This window comes from Scardinius erythrophthalmus (genome assembly GCF_964197995.2).
Source record: "Scardinius erythrophthalmus genome assembly, chromosome: 17".
NCBI lineage: Eukaryota > Metazoa > Chordata > Actinopteri > Cypriniformes > Leuciscidae > Scardinius > Scardinius erythrophthalmus.
In genome coordinates, this window is record NC_138237.1 from 21097705 (window position 1) to 21122641 (window position 24937).

The 24937-nt window shown below is 39.3% G+C and overlaps 4 protein-coding genes across 33 annotated transcripts in view; 1 reads left to right on the forward strand and 3 right to left on the reverse strand.

The window, feature by feature from the left end:
* The first annotated feature begins 9269 nt into the window (after positions 1-9269).
* bada (BCL2 associated agonist of cell death a) lies at positions 9270-11578 on the forward strand. The gene is made up of 4 exons (XM_081391672.1): positions 9270-9707; positions 9882-10022; positions 10126-10349; positions 10457-11578. The coding sequence occupies exons 2-4, from the start codon at positions 9890-9892 to the stop codon at positions 10544-10546; spliced, it is 447 nt and encodes a 148-aa protein (XP_081247798.1). The 5' UTR covers positions 9270-9707; positions 9882-9889; the 3' UTR covers positions 10547-11578.
* On the reverse strand, positions 11557-16535 carry LOC308706219 (putative oxidoreductase YtbE). Its single transcript, XM_081391671.1, has 2 exons — positions 14743-16535; positions 11557-12994 (listed from the first exon to the last, which is right to left on the reverse strand). Exon 2 carries the CDS (start codon positions 12966-12968, stop codon positions 12105-12107), a length of 864 nt encoding a protein of 287 aa, XP_081247797.1. The 5' UTR covers positions 12969-12994; positions 14743-16535; the 3' UTR covers positions 11557-12104.
* A 512-nt stretch (positions 16536-17047) lies between these two features.
* Positions 17048-20755, reverse strand: LOC308706218 (uncharacterized protein). Its single transcript, XM_081391670.1, has 2 exons — positions 20654-20755; positions 17048-19500 (listed from the first exon to the last, which is right to left on the reverse strand). The coding sequence occupies exon 2, from the start codon at positions 19417-19419 to the stop codon at positions 18421-18423; it is 999 nt and encodes a 332-aa protein (XP_081247796.1). The 5' UTR covers positions 19420-19500; positions 20654-20755; the 3' UTR covers positions 17048-18420.
* A 1934-nt stretch (positions 20756-22689) lies between these two features.
* mark2a (MAP/microtubule affinity-regulating kinase 2a) overlaps positions 22690-24937 on the reverse strand; it is a 41375-nt gene continuing 39127 nt past the window's right edge. For all 30 annotated transcript variants that reach the window (XM_081391681.1, XM_081391678.1, XM_081391674.1 and 27 more), the window contains one exon: positions 22690-24196. In XM_081391681.1, coding sequence (XP_081247807.1) covers positions 23761-24196 — 436 coding nt within the window. In that variant the 3' untranslated portion in view covers positions 22690-23760. The remainder of the gene's footprint in view (positions 24197-24937) is intronic.

Sequence of the window (24937 nt, forward strand, 5' to 3'; positions counted from 1 at the left end):
GCTGCCAGAATCTTAAAAGCTAGAAGTCCCATTTGGTACAGCCAATGTTATGTGACTGGAATGAGGTGCTTTTGTTGGAAGTATTTTGCTTTTGCCAAACATTTTGGCAAATTTGAGACAGGCAAGAGTGTTCTTTAGGAGAGCTGTGGATTACTCCTTGTTTTTTGTACCAAGTGACCTCTCTGTGTCTTGCGCAGCAACTTCTTTCTTTAGCAAAGGTGAAAGATGTATACAATCTGAGCAGAAACATGAGTGTACTCATTCATTCTTGCCATACTCTTTTTTGCAACCTCTTTGAGGATTGTTGCTGTAGTAATTTTACTTTGTGAATGGTGTTGTGTAATCTTCAGGTACACATTTTCTAACTGGCCACGGGTCCTTAGCAATGTTTTTACTTTTTGTAGCTTCTTTAGCATCAACTACTTCTCTAGGGTCTTCAGACATTTCTTTTGATCATGCCATGAGTCTTGCTATGAAGAGGCACTCCTGAATAGTGAAAGGAACATATTTTGCATACATTGTATAGGTATGCACAATGGTCTGTATTCAACCTGCCATATGGCCAAATAACCCGGTGAGGTAATATGGCAACAGAGGAAGTTTTTTACACATTTTACACGTGACGTGAATGTTGTTCCAAAAGATAACTATCTTAATTATGCAACTTTTTATTAAGAGAGCTTTGTAATAATGTCAAATTAAACGGTATACTTAAGTACATATTGAATCATTATGCTTTAATAATCTTGTCATGCTTTAAAGAAGTGCGCTTATTTTAAGATACTAAAGCACATGTAAAGTACTTGATTATAATTGAAATGTGTTGAGTGTGTTATTCGCTATTACATTAAAAGTTAATATATTTTAAATGTACTATATTCATTACATATAACTTCAACATTACAAATGTGTAATTAGAAACATATTTAAATAACATACAAGTTTCAATAGAAATTACGCATGTCATATGCATGTCAGTAAATTTGGCAGAACACTTTAACCATATTTCAAAGACAAAAGAAGTAATTATGAAATTACATTACATAAGCGTGTCAAAAAAGCACTCTTAAGTTCAACTATACTCTACGAAAGCTATGAAAGCTGAATGCGTCTTTGACTACCTCTGGAAATGGTCACAATAAACAAGCTCAAAACATTTTTACACCTGTATTTAGCATAGTCCTCTTGTGACGTATGTAGCCCACTACATTTTATAACAGATTTTAAGCAAACAAATGATTCTCACTCTTAGGCCCTGTTTACACCTGGTATTGAATTTTGATCGATCGGACCACAAGTAGACGAAGGAGACACATCCTCGTTTACACCTGGTGTCTCTTTTGTCCACTTTCAAACACTTCTGTCAAAGAAATCCTGATTTATACGAGGGGAAGGCCTATGGGGGGTAAATAAATGTATGGGCTTTTTCAGATTTTTAGATCTAATGGACAAATTACCTCACGCAATTTATATATGAACGCACCAGGAGACGACTGAAAAACATACGGACAGACTTCGGTCTTCAGTTGACAAAGTTTAAATCCCATCTGGCTAGCGCGCTTCCCATGATGTTTATGCATTAAGTCAGTAGGCGGAGGAGAGTAGGCGGTCTTTTGCGGAAGTTTGAATGTATTCACCAAAATAAAAAAAATAAGCGTCTACACCAAAATAGCAATCCGGTCGAATGCGTTTTTGACTACCTCTAGAAGTGGTCGAAAGTGGACAAGCTCAAAACGTTTTAGACCCCGTTTAACACCTGTATTTAGCGTTGTCTACTTCCCACTTGTGATCCGAACGACCAAAACGCATCTTAAAGGGTTAGTTCACCCAAAAATGAAAATTATATAATTAAAGGTATAGCGGAGGATCTTTCCGAATTTTAGATAAGAACCGCCCTCTCCACTTTTTGAAAAAATGCACATGCGCACAACACTCTACCTGCTCCCGAGAGGGAACGCCTATTAACGTGTGCGAGGTTCTCCTCGTGCACGCTCTGTTTACAAATTGCTGTCGGCATCGCTCATACAAGATTACTTTCCAAAAGAAGATTTGCACTTTTTCTCCAAATAGCATGCCAAACTTTACCTGTCGAGTAGAAACTTCGCGACTGAGGCATCAGTGGGAAGCCCAACATGTGTTATCAGCGCACGCCATCGTGTGAAACAATCTCCCAAAAACACTCTGATCTTGTTTCTCTCTTCTGAGGCCTTTCTCTTCTTCTCATACAGTTCGTACAAACTTTTTCTCTTGCGACCCTCAGACATTTTCAAAGGACCCGGTGAAACGGCGAGCTTCAATGAATGGCTTAGCTCTAGCTCACCAAACATAAACACCTGAAAGTGCGCATGCGCAGAAAGCGAAAACTAAGGGACGAGCCAGGGACGAGCACGTACGACGGCCTTACGTAAACATATCACCAGAATGATTGACACTTAGGTGGACCAATAGTTTACACTACCCACCCGGAAAAAGAAAATCCTCCGCTATACCTTTAATTACTCACCCTCATGTCGTTCCAAACCCGTAAGAACTTTGTCCATCTTCGGACAAACAAAAACAAAAATAACGAAGATCACGTGAACAGCGTCGGCCAATAATGAGCCAGCGTTCTGACGTGGAACTCGGAAGCGCTGCACTGTACTTACAACGTGAACAGCGTAGGAGACTGACACAGACGAGAAGAAATTGTTGAATAAAGTCGTTATTTTTGTTTATTTTTATGCACAAAAAGTTTTCTCGTCGCTTCATAAAATTAAGGTTGAACCACTGTAGTCACAAGGACCATTTTAGCGATGTCTTTACTACCTTTCTGGGCCTTGAAAGTGGTAATTAAATTGCAGTCTATGTATGGGTCAGAGAGCTCTCCGATTTCATCAAAAATATCTTTATTTGTGTTCCGAAGATGAACAAAGGTCTTACGGGTTTGGAATGACATGAAGGTGAGTAATTAATGACAGAATTTTCATTTATGGGTGAACTAAACCTTTAATACCAGGTGTAAACAGGGGTGTCCAAACTGGCCACTGTCCTGCAGAGTTTAGCTCCAGCTTGCCCAGGACGTTTCTAGGGCTGTGTCCAAAATCGCCCCCTATACCCTTAAATAGGGCACTATTTGATTGGACGGTCATTTGTAATGGTGTCCGAAAACATAATGGACATTATCAAGTGCACTCATTCAATCTCACAATGCACTGCAATGACGAGTGTACAACCAATGCACACTCAACAGCTAGAGAACACCTATAATGCACTGTGAGAGTCGGCACCGAATGAATTCCGCCTCTGACCAGAAGATGGCGGCCGCAGCTGAATCATCCATCCATCTATTTTCCAAACCACTAGTCCAATGCATAATTTCATACAGTATAAATTCCTTTTTAATTGATTATTGAATTGTTTAATTAAGGTTTATACATAGTTTCCATGACTGGATCAGCCAATTTGCAAAGTTTCAAATAATTATTAAACAGCAAACACGAACTATGCAAATGCGGCAGCCCTTCTGGCACACTCAGTGTCCGAATTCACTCGCTCGTTTTCATTCACTCCCTCAAATATAATAGTGGACTAATGTAAAGAATAGTGAATGAAGGTATAGGGCGCGATTTCAGACACAGCCTAGGATGTCTAAGACCTTGATTAGCTGGTTCAGGTGTATTTAATTGGGGTTGTAACTAAACTCTGCAGAACAGTGGCCCTCCAGGAGCAGGATTGGACACCCCTGCTCTAAAAGGACTGAGGAAAAAGCTACAGACAAAAATATCTCATATTAAGGCTACATACTTATATTATCTATAACACAGCTTGACAGAGCTTGCTTACCTCAATTGCGCAGAGAGACTTGAGAAGGGCAAGATATTTTAATGGTTCACTTGGCTGGATTTTACAGTGCTAATCATTTGTGAGAGCAGGCGAGCTGTGGACTGGGGTGAAATATGAAGGCTTTAGTGATGGGCCCCTGGCTCTACTTTAATAATGGTGGTTGAGCTGTAGGTGGAAGCGAGAAGAACGCCGTTTGGAGGCTTTGGATTCTCACTGAGGAGGGTGATACTAAAGGGATAAAACATAGACGACCGGTAGATATAAACACAAGTGCACTAAAATAACCTCAGATTTAAAAAAGAACTTTAAGCCTGCACAAAAAAAAAGGTTTAAACATCCAATTTTCTGGATGTGTTGCAGACAGTTATACACATGATTCTCGTGCCACATATGGAGCTCTCTGGATAGACTTGCAGGCTTTACAATCCAATGGAAACTCATGCTTGCGACTAAAATGAGCTTTGAAATCTTGGCCGACATAATTCACGTCTTCCGGAGCTTTCCGAGCAAGAGGATGTACAAATATTCAGACACGCCACATAATGAAAGGAGCAGCAGCAGTAGAAACAAACCACTTTCTAAATTCCGCCTTTAGCAAGAGTAGGATTATTTTCAGTTCGCCAGAAACATTAAGATTAGCTCAAGCTGTGAGTAATGGTTCCAGGCATTAGGGGAAAAGAAATAATGCCATTGAAACCAAGAGCTACAACAGGAGAACACATAGCAGTTTACAACTAGAGAGATTCAGCCAGACCTGACTGAAGCTAAATCAAGCCTTCAGCAAAAAAACATGATATATATAGTTAGGATCGCATGATGTTTTTTTTTACCACATGCATTGCTATTGACACACTAAGATTCTGGCACAAAATGACATATTTCAGACAATTTCACATCGACCTAAGTGAAAATGGACAGGACTGATTTGAAACACAAGCTGCAGGAGTATAATTTGCCTACAGTCTGTTTTGTTGCGGTATAATTATATAACAAAGGAAATTAAAGGCGTAATTGATTTCCCTTGTGAGGATGGCATTTTGTGTGTCATATGAGAGCAGGTCTATCAAATGCGTATCAAATCCTCTGTTTGTCTAAATGACCATCTGTTATATTTGCTTCTATGTTACTTCACCCAAAAATAAAAATACCGTCATCATTTACTCATCAAAACTTGCATGACTTTCTTCCTTCTTCTGAACACAAAATAAGAAATTGTGAAGAATGTCTGTTATCTCTGTTCTGCATAAGAAAGAAAGTCATAGAGGTTTGGAACAACATGAGGATGAGTAAATGAGTGAATTATCCCTTTAAGAATACTTCAAAGCAACAACAACAACAAAAAAACAGCACACTCCTGTACAAAAAAAATAGGAAAAACATACCAAAATCAGCTAGAGGGTTCTTACGCATCGCGTAAATACTGTGGAAGAGAAATAAACCTGCCCAGAGTAGAGGGGAAAATTTTCATTTACATGTCTCATTTCTAACCCACATGGGTATATGATTTTTTTTTTTTTTTTATCTCAGTCAATGCATTGCATGTGGAAACTGAGGGCTTCCCTACATACCACAGCATACTGGCATATCATATTCTATGTTTATCTGAAACAGGTGGGCTGCCTCTGTAGTGAGAGTCGGAGAGCGTTTCCATGAGAACTGTGCCTGCTATGTATTCACAGCCAGTACGAAAACTATGTTCTACTAGTTATGCGGGGTAACTAGAAAACATTTAGGAGAGAATGACAGCTACGTACGCAGATAATAGTAACTCAACTGAACCGGTTTGGTACAAGAGTAAAGTCAATCTTACCTGCTCTGACAGACAAATGTACGTTAACAGAGGTTCATTTTGTTGGGTGGCTCCTGTATGGGCTGTGAAATATGACACGCAACTTTGTACCTGAAAAAAAATTACGCAGGTTGAAATTGGAAATGTCTTGAATAAATATGAGATATTTGAACGTGGGAGTTTGGTTTCATAGAATCGTCTATTTCATTCTGACATCAAGTAACCTGAAAACATGGAGGAGGATGCACGTATATTACTCATTTGTTGCAATCAGTTCGCTTTCTTTGTGTATTAAACCTACAGTCAGGTTGGTAAGAGCAAATAATACTGTATTAGTTGCATTGTAATGTGGGGTGGTGAGTAAATTCGTACTTACGGTGACGGTGTGTGGATTCCTGTGGACACTCGCTGTTGACTTGCTGTAGTTCGGTGTAATTCACAGTGAATGAGCTCGGTGCGCGCGACTCATGTCTCCATGGAGCAGCGGTGATGCGCGCGCGCTGTACAGCGGTGCTGTTCTTGATTTGACAGTTCAAACAATACAAAAAACTAACATAAACACCCACAATCCAATCAAGTTGTAGACTCGAGGCGAGACTGATCTTAAGAAAAGAGCGTCTTAAATTCAAGATGAGACGTGAATTAAAACCTCAATTTGAATTAAAAAGTGATCGACGAAATATCTTCGAGCACCAACTGCAGCCCATTCACATAATTCCAAACACAATAGAAAAATATCAATCGCATGCTTCCAGCAATGGCATTATTTTCGGGTAAAAAATAAAAAGACTGCTAAAAAATAGTCTTTCTAAAAAAAAGCGGACACTATATTGTACATTGGGGGGAAAGAGAGAGAGAAAAATAGAACAATTATCAGAGCCGCACATGGACGTGTGGCGCCAGAGGGAGTGAATGAGAAGATGTTAACTATTCGCTCGCATCAGCATCAGCCTCGCCATGAGGATGGAGGAGACGGGCGGAGTTTGTTGGAAAAGGTAATATGGAAATCAACACTCTGTTTTTCTTTTCGGCGAACGGATTCAGCAGAAAAGCGCTTTTTTTTTCAGCAGCGCGTGGACTGCAGAAAGAGGGGAGGTGACATTTTCCTATACAGCGCGTGCAGGTTTGCCAGAGTGTCGCTGGCAGGCATGGCGAGCCAACACCGGACGATAATTCATCAAATTGGCAATGATGTAGCACAGACAGACATATTAGAAATGCTAATTATCTTGGCTAGAGTGTAAAAACACGTGCATATCGAAGGGCTTCATTTAATTTGAATCAACGTTGTAGGCTACCCTCTGATCCCTCTACTGGTGACACGTGATTCAATAATGACACTTAGCGAACAAAGTGGTTTAAAGGTGAACAGCAGTTTTATTGAATCTCGTCAGGTGTAATAAAAGTTATTTTTTAATTTATAATGTTTAATGCAAAAATATCCTCTCTATACATATATTAAAGAATGATAAGGATTTTGAATAACTACTTTGGTACTAGAAATCCAATATTGGCGTGCTGAAGGGCCCACCAAAAACATCTTAAACCAGCCTAAACTGGTATGCTGGTCTTAGACGATCTCCAAAACCCCCTCTTGGCTGATTTTAGAACTTTTAAGTCACCAATGTAACAGAATGGCCAGTTCTGTCAGGACCACTCTCGTCAAATACGATTGACAATTAGCATACAGTTTGGATTGGCGGTATGGTTCTGTTCTGGGCAAGAACTCCCTGCATCCATGCAGCCTAGCATGGAAAAGAGCTGGGAGAGCAGCAATAACCTCCCTTAGGGTAAACAGAACCAACATGAATGTATCGCAGATATCATTACTGTCAATATTTTAATGTACGACATAATTCGAGAATTTAGTCTGATTCAAAGAGGAATCAGAATACCAAATCTTGACTGGATGAGAAGAGGAGCTGGGGATGGAGGAGGGTAATTAGCACATGAAGGAGCTTATGTATAGAGTGATAGGCGTTGTATTCCTATATAGGTAGACATGGATCAGCTGAGAGTCAGCTGATGCGAGCTTGACTAGCGTGACCTGCCAGAACTAACGCTATACTTGATCTCTAACCTGCTAAGGCCAGCAAACCTGGTTTAAGATGGTTGTATTTTATTATTTCTGCAGCCGGGTCACAATGATGAAAAACCTAACAGTATAAACAATAAAATAATCAGTGGAAGGACCTTTTATTTATACTCTGCTGTACCTGTGTGTTACCCTGGTAATCCAGAGTTCTCGCGAGAGCACGAGTTGAATTTGCTCAGCGAGTTACTCTGGTGTCGAGTAATGATGCTAATTAAATATGCCCCTCTATCTGAGCTGCACCAATCACATCGGGTTATCTGATATAGGCGGGCCAGAGGCGAGATGACGACAGCGCTGCAACTTCAAAGTCATTAGTAAACATTGCAAGATGGCTATGGATGAACACCAGTTGTTTGAAACGGCTTTGGCCGCTACAATGAAAGATTTAGACTTTTTCTCTAAAAGAGGAACAGAAGACGGCGCTCGAATCGTTCCTTTGCAAGAACGGCGTTTTTGCTGTTTTGCCGACCGGATACGGTAAGAGTCTAATCTACAAGTTAGCTCCGGTGGAAGCTAAGCGATAACTTGTTGTGATTGGTCGTAGTGTTATCCAATTGTGTGCAGTGAGATTTTCAAATGCATGCTTGGTGCCGCCCCTCGAGCTGGCCGATTTTCATTAGTAGACGCCGGACCATTAATCTTTCAGATTTAGGTCTGGATTTCCAGGCTACCTGTGTGTCTCCATGATGTTGTCAATGAGGAACTATGTTTCTATCTAACTCTTTACCAGCACATTTTTTTTTTTTTTTTTTTTTTTAGTTTAGAGCAATATTGCATCTCTAAATTAAGTTGGTATGGCTAAATTACATAGAGTTTTTACACAATAGTAGCTACAAAAATGAAAAGGAGAACAGCATGTACTACGAACACAGACATGCTGTGTTGTAGACCTAGCAAAAAATATATGAAAATATCTAACATATGCAGCAATCAACACAGCAACAGGTCCTATTAACCTATATATTTCTGTGTTCTGCAAGCATGAGTCATATAAGCAAAGAAATAACCAACTTCTTCCCATGACCCAACAACACAGGTCTCTCCTGCCATCTACAGTTCGAACTGAGAAAATGCACATTTTAAGACCACAACAGAAATAGCTAAATATGTTCTCTTACTAATAATATGCTACTAATTTTACTAGCATTATATCAGTACACTGTACTGCAAACCATTCAACGTAAAGGCCAAACATAGATACGTCAAAAACTCTCCATAATTTATTCATAATTGAGCAAGGCATAAACTCCCCGTGACTGATAATGCACTGAGAGCTGCACCACTAAAATTACTCAGTTTTATCTAATGCCACTCTATGCAAATAAAGTTAAACGGTGCGGTTTTTTTTTGCAAATTCTCTCGCGACGGCGTCCTCAAGCGCACGATATATATCTTCCCACGCTTCCGCGAGACTGGGGCACGTATGAGGTAAACAAGTCACGGGACAGCAAAGGCTCGCGAACCCCTATCGCAACAGTGACGTTGCATCAGAGAGCGCCCAAAACACCCTAGCAGCGGGCTGTGATTGGCTGATCAAAGAGGGCGAACGCCGTCTGATTGGCTGAGAGCGGAGCACTACTGTAAACGACGACGGACAACAACAATATCGGAGCCGAAATGAGATCATCATACACACTGTAGCGATAACAACAGCCGGACTGGAAATTTGGCACGCTACTACTTGCGGCGAGAAGACAATCACTCCGACTAAATGTCACGAAAAACGGGATCTTTTTTCCATTATTTTTGGCCGACGACGTTTTCAGAGGAGCTTGACTTAACCTTAGAAATATGAAACTTATATAAGTAGCAATTATAGCTATTGTTGTTGTTTGGGTGTGTCACATGCCATGAGGCAATCAATGTATGTTGAGAACTGGAGAAGCTACTCGTAATCGAACCGGAGAAAAGACGGAATAACATCTAGTGCCACTACCAACTGAGTTCCGGTGAGACGAACACATTCAGATCTATTGTTCTGGAATTCGTCCAGATCCACAGGTATGTATTTAGGAAAACCAGTGAATATTAATCTTAATGTCAAGAAATCCATCTAATCATTGAAAACCTTGTGCTACTAAATGTTCTTCATGTAATACAATAAGTATTAGGTAATTAATTGTTTTAACACCTTGAAATTCCAATATTAATATCCTACTACTCTATGTTCACCAGCTCTCACAATGGATAACACATTGCATGACCATCAAGATGATTCCAGCGCCTTGGATGGCAAAAAGCAATCACATCTGGAAGAGACAATCAAGAACCATGGACAACATCAGGATCAAACCTTGCCAAACATTTCTCCTCAAGGTGAGAACTTCAGACAACCACACTCGCCATTAAGTATCAAGTGATATATTGACCTAGATTGAACAAAAAAATTATCTTATCATGTGATCACATGTTATTGCAGGGCGTGTGCGGCTCTATTCAGAGTCTCAGGTGTATACAGTCAGCCGCTGGCAGGACGCAGAGCCCCAGGATGGAGCATCGGCGGAGGAGAATGGAGGAACGGGAGATGGACTTCCATTCAGAGGTCGTTCTCAATCTGCTCCTGCTGCGCTGTGGAAAGCAAAGAAGTACGGACGACAGCTGAGGAGAATGAGCGATGAATTTGACACGTGGCTTGACAAAGGGGTGAGCTAGCTATATGGTACACTGAATGCATTTATATTTGATAGGTTGTTAGCTAGAGGCCTAAGATATGTGAAATCTTACATTTTAAATTGTTTTGTTGTTTCTAGGATGTGAAAAGAGTGAACAGCCAGAAGCAGACCTACAGAGGATGGTTCTCATTCCTCTGGAGTTCCAAAGAAGAGGAGGGCAGAGAATGAAGGAGTCATGCTTTAACGTGGCTTTACACACTTAATAACAGTTACCCCGAGAGCTGCTCTCAGATGAAGGCTAGTCTGATCACCATCATGGCCTTTTTGTAATACATGTGCTCAAGCTACTGCAAAACCAATCTGAGAAAATGGTAAAAGTGCTGTATCACGTTTTACCACTGCAATAACGTACGTTTAATTAAAGGAATTGTCAGTGTTAATTGAATTTGACAATCTCAAAAGGGACAATCTCTCCTAAAATATTACAATTCATTGGACAATCTTTCTATGTGTTGATTTAAAAAATAAAACGTCTATTTAAAACTATTTATTGATATGTATTAAGTTCATATTTGGCAAAGAAATGTGTTCTATGATGTATTTTATAGATTGATATATAGACGTGCGTTTTTGTTGTACTAAAGGCTGGAGCTTGCAAAATGTAAATATATTTCAAGGACTGTGACATCGGATAAAGTTGTAAGGTTAGTGACGGTAACAATAATACGGGTAAAGTTATTTCAGTTCATTTGTTGATAAATGCTACATCTCAGGTTTGTTTGTTTGTTAATGCCAAACCATTGTGGTGAATAACTAGTACGAGTGGATCAAATCAGTTGTTCTGCCATCCTTTATGATGAATATATACGTGAATATGTCACCAGGAAAACTGAACAATTTATTTAACTGATACTTTCATAGCTTTGCAATTCATCACTGCCTTTCATGTACATATTTCTTGATTGTAAAGTTGTCTGTTGTCTCTATTGGACTTTTTCATCTGCTGGTCTTGTATGTTAAACAACATTCAGTTTCTGGGGATGCAAATATATGCAGATGGACAACACAAGTGCTATTTCTGTACTATCAGTCTTGCTGTGCTTTATGTGCTTCATTCCTTTTTTAAGATCCTTGTACATATTTATAGCTGTTTACATAGATTGAGTAATGGCTGAACTGTTTAAATACTTTTTAAAACAATCAAGTTTTTATCTTTTTTTCTATAATTTTGTGGTCAAAATAAAAGATTTTCTGGCTGAAGGTAGTGTCATGTTTTTGGGTCAAAAAGGAAAGATCCCATTTTAAACTGTTCCAAGTTGTAGAAATGTAATCTTTGTATCGGAAAACTTTTCTGACATTTTCAAGAAAAGTGGAAGTTTAAATAACTAATTTGGTGTAATCAAAATGTTTCCATACACCTTGAATATATGTGACTATACATTTATACAAAGTAAAATGTTTTCCCCCAGATATCATTAATAAAAAAAATAAAAAATTATTAAGTCAAACCACATTTTCATAACAGCAAAAAGGTCAATTATATGACCTACATATAGTGCATCCAGTTGTATCACCCATACATTTTTGCCTTTCAGTACAAAAATAAAAATTAATCTTGTTTCCTAAATAAAAACATGATCATCATTGGTGTATCCAAGTCGTAGCCTGTATAAATACCATTTTTAATGTTTCTACTACAAAAAGCATCACGTCATTGACTATTTACAATGATGATCTTTATTTTTTTTTTTTACATTTCTTATTCAGGAAATTGTCAAATCAGGGCTTAAGCTATTTTACTAGAGTCACGTTTACAAAACCTTGTTCCACAATTCAGGGCATCCAGCCTCATTATATCCATCTCACTTAGCTGGAAGTCAAACACCTGTGCATTCTCCTGCACTCTGCTTGGCTGCGAGGACCGAGGTAGAACTGAGATTCCTTGCTGCACAGCCCATCTCAGGAGTACCTGGGCAGGGGTACGACCACAGCTCCTCACTATATCCACTACCTCTGGCTCCCTAAGGAGAGCTCCTTTACCCAGAGAAGAGTAAGCCTGGAAGTGAATGCCTGTCTCCATGCATAAATCCCTCAATTCCCTCTGGATCAGCTTCGGTTGACACTCTATCTGAAGGACCGCTGGGGGCACGCGGCAACTCATGAGCAGCTCCCTAATGTGCTTTGAGGTGTAGTTTGAAACCCCTATGGCCTTAAATCGCCCACTGGCATAGAACTCCTCTAGGGTCACCCAGCTCTGCGCCCGATACTCTGAATGGCGGGAATCCCCTGGGTCAAGACCCTCCATCCCAGGCCAGTGCACCAGATAGAGGTCGATGTATTCACAGTCTAGTTGCTTCAGACTCCTCAGGCAGCCTTCCTTTGCCCTCGGCCCATGGTCTAATGGGGCAAGCTTGCTGATGATGAACACATCTTCACGGCTTAGACCATACATGGGCAACAGCTCTTTGAGGACTTGCCCTAGATGTGCCTCATTTCCATAGACAGCACCTGTGTCAAAGGCTCGGTATCCCGCTTGAAGTGCAGAGCTGACAGACCTTTTCAGCTGCTCAAGGTCCTGTAGCTTGTATGTGCCCAAACCCAAAAGTGGCATCTGTACTCCTGACATCAGTGTTACTGACGGTACCATCATTTTTATAATATTGCAAAAATTCAGCCCTGAAAACATTGAAAATAGTGTTTATTTAAAGAAATTTGGCACCAGTTTTTTGTCTAGATGGTCAACACAACACTTAAATCACAATGTAGCAGAAACAGCGACATCTTTTCTTCTGTATTGTGATGTACATCCGAGTGAAACAGATTATTGAAAAGAATGTAGGACGGGAACTTAATTCTGTCCATTTGGTTATTAGATGGAGGCAGATCAGTATGGGAGCATGCAGTCGATTGTAAGAAAGGGGCTGGGAGAAATCCAGCACACAGTGCTGGTCAGAATTATTTGCCCCCTTGGCAAATATGATCAGATATGGCTGTAAAAAAAAAAAATCTGCATTGTTTATCCTTGCATTGCAATCACAATCCAAGAATGTGATTTCCCCCCCACTTTAAATTATTTTACTTCAACGAAAGGTTAGACTTTTTTTTTCTTTAAAAAAATAAATAAAATATCGAAAGGATTAACAATGTAGATTTATTTTTTACAGCCATCTTTGATCATATTTTCCAGGGGGGGGCAATTTTTACAATGTTTTTCTCCTCAGAAATGCATAATATAAACTCACAATTCTGTCTTTTTCCTCAGAATGGACGTTATAAATCGCAATTGCAACTTTATATCTCACAATTCTGAGAAAAGTCAGAATTGCGAGATATAAACTCGCAATTGCAAGTCTAGGCTATAACAAGTAATTCTGACTTTACATCTCGCAATTCTAACATTTTAACTCGCAATTTCTTCGTTTATATCTTGCTGTTATATTACATTAGAGAAATATATTAAAGTTATATTCTGTGGTGGAAACAAGCTTCCACAGAGAGTCTCGTTTCAAAGAAAGATCGAGTTGTAACATTTTAAATAAAAATTACAAGGCCAAAAAAATATGCAAGGATAAACTCTAACATGCAGACATCCCAACCTGCACAAAATCATTTCCGGGAGTCAAGAAATCTCCAACGGGGGGGGGGATTCGGTTCTGATTAATTCGCAGACATCCCAACCTGCACAAAATCATTTCCGGGAGTCAAGAAATCTCCAACGCGGGGGGGGGGGGGATTCGGTTCTGATTAATTCGGTTCGAGAAATCTCCAACGGGGGGGGGGGGGGGGGGGTGATTCGGTTCTGATTAATTCGGTTCGAGAAATCTCCAATGGCGGGGGAGGGGTGGGGGGGTTCTGATTAATTCGGTTCGAGAGTAGAGATAAAATTCCGAGGCACACACGCACACTAGCGCACACACGCAAGGTCTCTCGCTCCCTCTCTCTGCCGTGCGCGCGCTACGCTTGCGCGCTCTTGCTTCCGGGAGATTTTAACTGATTTGCGGGCATCAGGGAGCCGCTATCAATATGCGGGAGACTCCCGGAACTTCCGGGAGACTTGGGATGTCTGAACATGCATTGACAAAATATATGTATATATATCTAAAGACCTATCTAGCATAAAAAAATTGATTGTCAGAACGTCGTCTCTCAGTTGCTGAATGTCGCGTAGCAACGTTACTACAGTCTTGTCAATTCTATGTCGTTACAATGTTGCGAGCACGTAGACAGCGACGTTGCCATAGCAGAAATGCAACGTGCCTCAATGTACATGTGTTTGCTGGGTAGTTGCTTAGTAATAAAAAATGACAACGTATAATACGTAAAAGTAATATCAGAAAATATCTTAGAAATGCGACCAATTAGGTTTGTATATTGGTCTATATACAAGTATTTTTGAGTTTTAAGTTTTCGAGGTTTATACTTACGCACGTAAAGCAGAAGTCTGGAATGTCAGAACGCTGTTCAAATTCAAACAGAAAGCGCGCCAAATCGCCAAAGGATCCACGTGCTCCTACACCACGTGACATCACACATTCACTGGAGCTGTTTCCTGAATGGGGTGCAGGGTGCAGCAGGGTCCGCTTTCGGGCATTTGTGACGCTGTGGTCATTTATGGTCAGTTATTGTTTTGTAGAAACTGGGGGCAGAGATGATTGCAGAACAAGCAGTGCAATGAGGCAAACAAATCCACGACACAAGAAAATGATTAAATAACCACCATGCTGCCTTTATTCACCAACAGATATTCCCAAAAGATTTGAGAAATGGGCATTAGTGAGCATTAAAGAAAAATACTAAACATTTAATCAGTTATCTGCATAAAAGCTACTACACACTGCATCTATTGCACTCATATTTACACTACAAAGATTGTGAAAGCCGTCACACAGCGATACAGTGAAATTGACAAACAATGAAGAGCTAAATCAGATTGTGCATTTCCTTTTGGATAGCTTTGCGTTCTTCTCAGGATTACGTTTATAGAGGTTATGTAGTTCTGAACTCAAGTTACTTATTAACTAGTGCTCTTTTGTGTTATACAAACAGACCAGACCCACATGTCCTAACCTTTCACAAGTGCACATTTGATCTGTCACAGGATATCCTACTCAAACCCAATGATTCACTCTATTGTCTGCATGACAATCATCATCAGAATGAAATAAAATAATAACCTTGGTAGTTTTTATATGGGTCATTCTCAGGAAACAGTACAATGTGCACTATACGTTTCCAGGAAAAAGGTAAATTTTTTTTACCTTAGCCATCATATATTACAGTCCTGCACCACAACATTCTGAATAATGGTTAATAAATACACCCTGTATTCAGTTGCAGATTCTTATGACTACTACCCTTGTTATAAACAGGCGTTTATAGTCTTGCAAAGCACCAGCAGTTAAACTCTAAATCACTGCATAATTTCAGGCCAAAGTAATTTAGAAGTCTAGAATTTATGCAGTCCTACTTATAAAGTGATGGACGGCAGTAAAATCATTACTTTTAAACAATGGCAGAGGAAAGTAAAAGGGCCAAAGACAATTGCAGATTTTTTTTTTTTTTTTTTGGTGAAAGATAAAAATCTAGACAGTAAAACCATATTTGATAAAAATAAAATAAGTATTTTCTTTATTCTACATAACTCATTAAAATATTCAAGATCAGTCCAAATCTATTACACATGACCAAGTTCAGTACCCAATTAACCAATATTAAATCACAAAATTAGTACACAAATGATTACCCTAATGTTTTCAGAGATATTTTGTTATCTTTTACTTTAAATTATATTTATCTATCTTATTACCTTAAAATGTTGACTTTTTTTGGAATCTGTTCATTAGTTCATAACCTCATTTTGGTCACCATGCCGAATAAAAGGCAACTAATAAAACTGAGGACTTGAAAGTTGCTTATTTGTACTAAATCTAACGGTAATAGATGAGTAAACTAATAATGGATGTTTTGTTTACCATTCCCATTAGAAACACTCATTTAAGAGGTTTTAAGGTTTTAAGTATTTCAAGTTCACATGAGGCCTGTATTGTGCAATGCATTTTGTTTTAAATTAACCATAGAATCATAAAAGCATGTAAAACTGTCCCTCCTCCGGATAAGAGCTGATTAAAGAGATAACTTCAGCTGTGTTCCTACTGAAAGGCTGTGAAGAGAAAGATTAATATATATATAAAACAACTTGACGGACATCACCTGCACCGACAATCAGAACAAGGTGTTTCACGGACAGACAATGACTGTTTATAATAAAATCATCAATGAAAAAAAAAAAAAGTCAAACAGGCTCTGCTAGCACATGAATACATTCAATAACGTGCAACATGACAAGGAGAACAAAAGTCCAAACAATCCAGCTTGAAATACTACTTACCTTAACTTTTAACTCACCCATCCTGATGAACCACACAAAGCTTCAAGTTATTCAAAACAGAGTATTGAACATTCATTCATCTTGGACAGGGGTCATTTTTGAACAAAAAAAGAAGACAAAAGACTAGAATTTACTGAGGTTTAAATTAATGCCTTTGGCCTTTTGTATGAAGGGTTCAAGCGGAAAGTGCAGTTTTATTACGAAGCTATTTGGCACTTTACTTCACCCATTAGAGATCAAGTCAAAGGACATTTGTATTACACGAATGATAACGTGACCGAGTGAGACATGAGGTAGAAATTAAAGAGACTCAATTAAAAACGAGTGACATGAAAAGCGTTGCGTCTAAGTCAGTCGAAATTTTATTCAGGCGGCAAGATGACAGCGACTGGTAGAACATGAATCTGTTTTCATAGGGTTAAATCAAAACAAGCATAAGTTTCGAACCTGCTCGAGTGGACAATATCATAAAGAGAGCGGTTTCGGATAAACAGTCGAGAAAACAGGCTTTTTACAAACGTACATTTTAAACAGAACTGTACGCTAACAATAGGCAAACAGCAGTAGTACAAGTAGGACAGGAAACAATGTTGAGAATTCAGTAATATTTTCAATCACAAGCACGTCCATTATAATGTGATGCCAAAATAAGTCTCTAATCTTTAAAAACTTTCTCTGAGTCTGCGGAGTCGGCAAATCAGCTATTTGTCTAATACAACGTGATCACGAAATACAGTGTAGAACTGATTCAGCGTTGTTTTTAATTTATTAGGCGGTCGGCGGCTGGTCGGTCGTTCGTTTCCTTTGACCGATGGTCCTAGGATGCGGCGGCGGATCCGAAAGTTGAGCGGCTGGTGGATGCGATGTGCTCGGTTAGCCGGTAGGATGTGATTGGTTGATCAGTCAGTTAGCATACAGCTCCGCCCACAACCACCTCTTTACCCATTTCCTCTCTGTTCCTTCCCACTGGTCTCACTTACATCCAGCATTACTTCTAACAACATAGCAAGTTAATTTGCCAACATAAAGGTAGTCCAGAGATGAAATTCAATTAAAAAAAGAAAAACTAAAAAAAAAAAGACAGAATTAATATAATTTAGTTACGAAGACCAATAATGAAAATTTAAAATCTCTCCAAAATAACTTGCCCGACTCATGCAAAAGACAATGACAACACTTGAATATTCCTAAATACTAAACAGAAAAAAAAAAAACAGGTAAACATTTAACACGACAAATTTCCTGTTGGGTAGGCTATGCATGTTGAAATATCAATGCAAAATATATATATATATATATATATATATATATATATATATATATATATATATATATATATATATATTCAAGCGATCTTTTGTATTTAGTGCATGCCAGAGTAAAATGAACTAAAAATGTGATATGCCAAAAAAAAAAAAAAAAAAAAAAATTTAAGAAAATACTCAAACCGATATGGCTGGCAAATATAGTACAACATAACATGCTATAAAACTCTGAAACAGGTGTATTTAACTTCCTATTTGCCGTTCCTTCATCGGGCGGACGTAAATCTATTAGTTAAATGAATACAGTATTAACTGATTAACCCGTTATCTAAAATAGCTACAACGATCACAGAATATTACAAAAATTCACCCCTGACTCCCTGAAGTTACGCCCCTCTTAGATTACTTGGATCCTCGATAATAAAAAAGGGACGGACAAACTTCAATGCTTAGTAGCTACGGCTGAAGCCATTGCTGTACTTGTCCTCCAAATAATCATCCTTATCAAAGCCTGAGCCGAGAGAGTAGCGGTGATAGTGGGAGGAAGGAGCGGCGGAAGGGGGAGGGGGTGCTGAGCTAGCGCCATTGCGGGCGAAACCGCGGGCAAAGCCAGCAGAAGAGGGTGGAGGGGGAGGCGGAGGCAGGAGAGAGCGGCGACCGCCGAGAGGGCTGCGCTCACGGTAGTAGCGCCCGGCGAGAGGAGGTGTGACTGGTCGCTGAGGGGGCGGAAGGCGCCGTTCATATGGATCCCGTTCGTAAAAACGCGGGGATGGGGCAGCGTACGGGTCGTGGCGAGGGCCCCTCTCATACACATCACGCTCGTAGTAGGCGCGGGGCGGCGGCGGTGGGAGAGGAGGTGGTGGAAGTCGGCCACGAGGCGGATAGTAGTCACGGGGCGGCGGGCGTGGGGGGAGAAAGTGAGGATGATGGTGTGGGTGAGGTGGATAGTGATGCGGGGGGGGAGGAGGATAATAGTCCTCCTCCCGGCCGTTTCTGGATGGGTTACTGCGGGAGAGGGACACAAAGATCTTTTGGCCCTCCAATTTGGAGTGGTTAAGCTCTGAAATGGCCTCCAGAGCCTCGCTTTCCCTCTGCATGTGAACGAATGCGTAATTCTTCACGATATCGCACTCCACGACCTTGCCAAACGGCTGGAAGAGCTCCTTGATTTTGGCGGCGGTGACACCCTCGGGAACATTGCCCACGTAGATCTTGGTGGCGTTGCGTACCTTGGTGGTGGCATACTCGACGGTGATGCGAGAGCCGTTGACCTCGTGTTTGTGCAAAGCAGAGACAGCCTTTTGTGCCGCCTCTTCCTCATCCATGTGCACGAAGCCATAGTTTTTCAGAATATCACAGTCAGACACAGGGCCATACTTCTCGAACAAAGCACGGAGCTCGTCTTCGGTGGTCGCTGAAGCTACATTGCCAACAAATATCTTCACCATTTTGGACAGGAAGAACAGCAGTGTGTTTTGGAATCAGTCTTTGGTTGATTTGCACGTGCAAGGTCTCAAACAATGAAGTTCCTAAGACAAAAAACAAAGTCACATAAACAGGCAAAAAACAAATTACAGTAAAAATAACTTTAGTTCAAGCAAAAATTCAAGGAAAAACCACAACTTCCCTGCTGCCATCAAGCATTTTCCCATTGGTATTAACAATTAATGGTCACACATACTTGAATCATAGGAATACAAGTCGAGATATTATGTACCTACCAATTCTGTTAGGGTTTATATAAATATAGGAATTATTATAACAGAATGGATTTTTTTTACAGTAACGACCGTCTAATTCTACCTTAGTCATCCCATGTATTACATGGTTGTTTAAATGCATAGATATGAAATGTTAATTTGAGAGTAAATGAATTGTCGTTTTTCCATGTAGAGAAAAAAACAAAGACAGAACATCAGCAATTAGCGATGATGACTGGTTGCCTGTATTATATTATCACGCTTATAATCACACAGCTACTGAGTAAATTAAGTAGTGAAAGAATATTAAGTTAATTTATATAAACATTTGCATAATTACTAAATAGCTCTGAGCTAAATTATACAGTTTAGCTGCCACGCTACAAAATTATTTTACCGCTGAATAGCTAAACACGACTGACCAATCAGAACAAAGTATTTCAGAGCGTGCGTAATATGGGCAAAACGGTTTCACTTTCAGGCTATAGCGTATAGAATTATTCGATTCCAAACACGGCTCACACTCTATTTTTATCTTGATTATGTGGTCAGCGTGAATTTGACTGGATGACCGATGAAAACATTGTATCTTTAACCTCTTATTTAGTCAAACTGATCCACTGTATCTCAATCAAGCGATGACTAAAGCTATCGTGCTAATGCTAGTATATGCTAGCACCAGACTAAGGAAGTAACGTTAGCTACAAAAGTCCGGTGAGGCAAGACTGTATAGTCATTACGACAACCGCAGAAAAAATAATCCCACATTGTAAAGTAAATCAGTGCGATTAAATTACGATATTCTCGGTTCAGATGAGGACGACGCTCAGGATAGGAGAGAATATCGGACAACAGAGTGAATACATTTTCTGAATTATGGTCAATTAAACGGTCTTCTCGTACTTCTTACACACTCGACGAGTGAAATACCGAGGAAAACCATTTAAAGTCTCTATTAAGAATTGTAATCTTTAAAACTCACCTTCAACGCGCAACTATACCGAAGACATGAGCTAGCTCACTGATAATGTGTGATGACGGAGTCAGTGCCTCGTTTGAGGTTGGGGCCTTGGGGGAGGGTCACATGCGCGGTGAGGCGTCTAGAGTTAGCGCCTCCTACCGATTGACCCCAGTTAGTGAAGGGAAGTCCGATTCATTTCAGCGAACCGGTTCTTTCGAACAGTTCATTAAAAAACTCCATCAAAATGATTCAATTACTATTTTACGTAATACGTCATTACATGCTCCCTGACATATCTGCGTGATCCATTACGTACTGTAAAACGTTGAAACGACAAATAAAGCTTCAAAAAAATAGTTTTTAAAAAATCTTTTCAAAACTGATGTAATGCATATTTTTGAGTCATGAACAATGTGTTTAAACAAGTTTCAGTTAATGTTGTTTAAATTTATTTTTTGACTGTTTTTATGTCAGGTGGTATAGGCTATGTGTAGTTGTACCACATGACATGGAAAGTGTACCAACCTACCCATACTTTACACGAGCAGTTTTACCAGTATTTGAGAGAGATCTACAAACCTTTTCACTCAGGATCACGTTTACTGTTATTACCCTTGTCAATTCATAATAAAAGAGCTATGTTTGCAGTTGTGCCACCCTGACATTTCAGAATATAGCCTACTAATTTGATGGACAGAAGTTTTACAATGATCATAACAGCTTTAACACTACTGATCTTTATCAAATGTTTTTTTTATTAAAGGTTTCAAACTTAAAATGATGCCATAGTAATTAGTTTTAAAATAATTCATTAAGACGCCATTTTAAGTAGTTTTCTTAGTCTATTCATTTGTTCAGACAGTTGCACCATCTGACATTTTGGGGGTTTAAGATAACAAAATATAAAATATGTATTATTTAAATGTTCTGTGAATTCAAACTAAATAGGCATTATAGAATAAAGTGATATCTGTCATGAATTTATCAAAAAATTTTTAATAGAAATGCACTTGGACACAAAAATGTGCCCTTCATATCATTGACTCATTGACCCAGTGATTGATATGCTTATTCAAGCCGTAAGCATATTTGATATTAATCTCAGTAGGCTACATTTTACTGCTATTCGGCTAGTGGAGTTGAGTAACTTACCTTTCGCCCCTGCACTCGAAAACCGCTCGGACCGATTCAGTTAGATCCGTGAACGAATCGTACGTTTTCTTATCCGACTCGGAAAAACGATTCGTTTCACGAAACGGATATCACTATCACAGATGTGCAGATGTCATGTGTTGCATCCGGTGTAATTTTTTCGTTCTTTCCTTCCTCGGATTGTTCAAATCAATTTACAAACAAAATCCCAATTATTTGAACTAAACATAGCCAATAACTTTGGTAATCAAGACCTCATTTTTTCAAGACTTTTCTAACTCCTTAGAGCACTGTCATTTTCACATTTTATATATTCGTTCATTCAATCTATAAAGATTACTGCATATCAGATAGGATAAGCATTCCATTAATAAAAGAGACTAAACAATTTACTAATATGGATTAAATCTGCTGCTGGGTTAAGAAACAGTATTTTTTTTTTTCCTAACATGAAGAAACGTTTTTCAACAAATGAAATAGGCAAAAGTTGATATTTGGAACAGTATCATAAACCAAGAATAACCGTTAAGGCTATATGTTTCAGCATCTGTAATTAACATACATTTAATTTAAAATGTAAAGATAATAATCAGATAAATAACATCAGATACTAAAAGCACACTAACTAATTATGTTAAGCACTGTATAATGTTAAATATTAATAAAAGTGTTACCCTACAAAAAACAAAACAAAAAAAACAACTTAAATTAGAGACTAGTTAGTTTCCAAGTGCTCTCAGGTGGAATGTTTTAGAAAGTAAATAGTTTTATTTGTATTGCACGCTCTTTAAATCAATTAAAGAACAAAAGCATATTTCAAATGTTGTTTGAAGGTGAAACTAAATAAAAATAAAAACAATACACTAAAATAAAAAGAATATTGTTCATAAACAGTTGAACACAAATCATCCAATGTCTGGTTTATTCATATAATAATATTAATAATTATCTTCTCCAGAGAAAGGCAACGAAACACAGACTTATTCCAGTGCAGCAGATTGGATCCAACCAGCAAGTCTTAATTACACTACAATCCACCAATAATTACTTAATTGGCCCATAATTAGTTTCAGATATATAACCCCTGCAATAGAGGAAAAAAAAAAAAACAAACAACAAAAAACTAATTGTCTGGGCATAGAGTGCTAAGAGGTGATTCACCTCCAGTGCACCGAGGGTTCAAGTCAACACTTCCATTTCAGCTCAAATAAGACACTGTACTGTGATGTAGAAATGGGGCAGAAGTTACGGATTAGCAACCACACCATTGGCTAGATCAGAACCAATCAGAGCATGAGTGAATATGAAAATTCAAATTCTGGCTCTACTGAATGTGCCTAGCCATTTGGGTCTCGATTTTTGTTGTTGTATATTCAGAGCATAAAACAACCAATCTCTCCATCTCTGCTCATCACAGCTGACCTGGAATTGGAAGCAAGATCAAGTAATGTGGTTTAGTTTACCATTGTTTGTTTGGGGATGAACAAGGAATAAGAACCAGGGTATTCGGGGGAGTTAGCTACAGCTTTCCATGACAGTAGCTGGTTTGCATTTGTAGAAGAAAAAAAAAAGATTCACTGGCAAACAATTCCAGTTTATTAACGCCAACCTCTTCTCGCTCTCTCTTAACTCTTTCTGAGCTGACGACAATTGTGAGGTCCAAGAAAAACCACAACATTTGAACGAAATTGCCAAAAATAAAGATGACAACACAAAGTATTCGAGGAGGGTGAGAAAGGAACAGAAAACCCAAACCAAGACAGAACACCTCCCCCAAAAAATAAACCCCTTGAAAAATGTCTATATGCACAAATGTCCCCCATGAACTTGTCTTACACCTTTACAGCCTCGAGACTCTTCATTGCTGCCGTAGAGCTCACAACTCCAATGATTTTCCTCACAGTGCCTCCTCATACCCAACATATGGGCTCCAGCCGTTCCTCAAGATCTTTTCACACAAAAACCGATCGACTTCCTCACAGTTTTAGCTCATTGGCAATCTTCGAGGCGATGTTCTTGAAGGCGATGGATGTTCCGGAGATCCTCTTGAAGCGCACCCCGTTGAGAGAGAGGCGAGGTAGTTTGCACACCTCCATCTCCCACTGGACGAAGTCGTCGTGCGCAGGGATGCCCGAAACGCAGAGGAGCATGAAGCGCTCGCGCAACTCGTACTCGCAGCTGTTGGAGTCCAGAACTTTCCGGATCTCCTTCATCATTTCGTTGGGCTCCATGGAGGAGGTGGTCTTCATGCTCCAGGTGAAGCGAAGGGAGCGTGGCTTGGTGTCCTTGGAGGCCTGGGTGGATGAGGGTGTGCTGGACGCTGGAGAAGAGGAAGAAAAGGAGTCCTTGTTTTCGTCGCCAGGCAGTCCCTGGGTACCTTTCTCCATCTTGTCAGCTGGGCTCAACATGGGTCTTCGTTGAGAACGATGAGAGGAGAGAGGCACAAACAGGAAAATGAAGGTGAACACAAGGAAGACAAGGAAATGCAAATGATAACAGACAAAGCTTGGTTGATTCAAGCTGTAACATCTACATAATAGATCTTCTGCTTTAACACATTAAAATTAAATCAACATGATGAAATGTTTTTATAAATCAACACAAAACACCCGCATGGTCCCATGGTGGAAGACTACAATGCAGTCAAAACAAAGTCATCCGCTAACTAATCGGACATCTGTAAGGTGCTTGAGGGAGTAAAAAGAAAAAAAAAACGTATGCAACTTAAATATAATAAAACACTAGAAGTAGAAGTGTAGAAGTGTTGACCTATTTTTAAATTCTTGAATTCTTGTTTGTATATTAAAGAAATGCACTAGTAAAAGTTTGGTGTCAGTAAGATTTTTATACTTTTATCCAGCAAGGATACATTAAATTGTTCAAAGCTGACAAAGACCTTTATAATGTTAGAAAAGATTTCTACTTTAAATAAACACTGTTCTTTTGAACTTTCTATTCACCAAAGAATCCTTAAAAACAAAATCACAGTTTCCACAAAACTATTACACAGCACAACTGCTTTTAAAGGAACACGCCGACTTTTTGGGACTTTAGCTTATTCACCGTATCCCCCAGAGTTAGATAAGTCCATACATACCCTTTTCATCTCCGTGCGTGACGTAACTCTATCTGACGCACCCACCACTAGCCTAG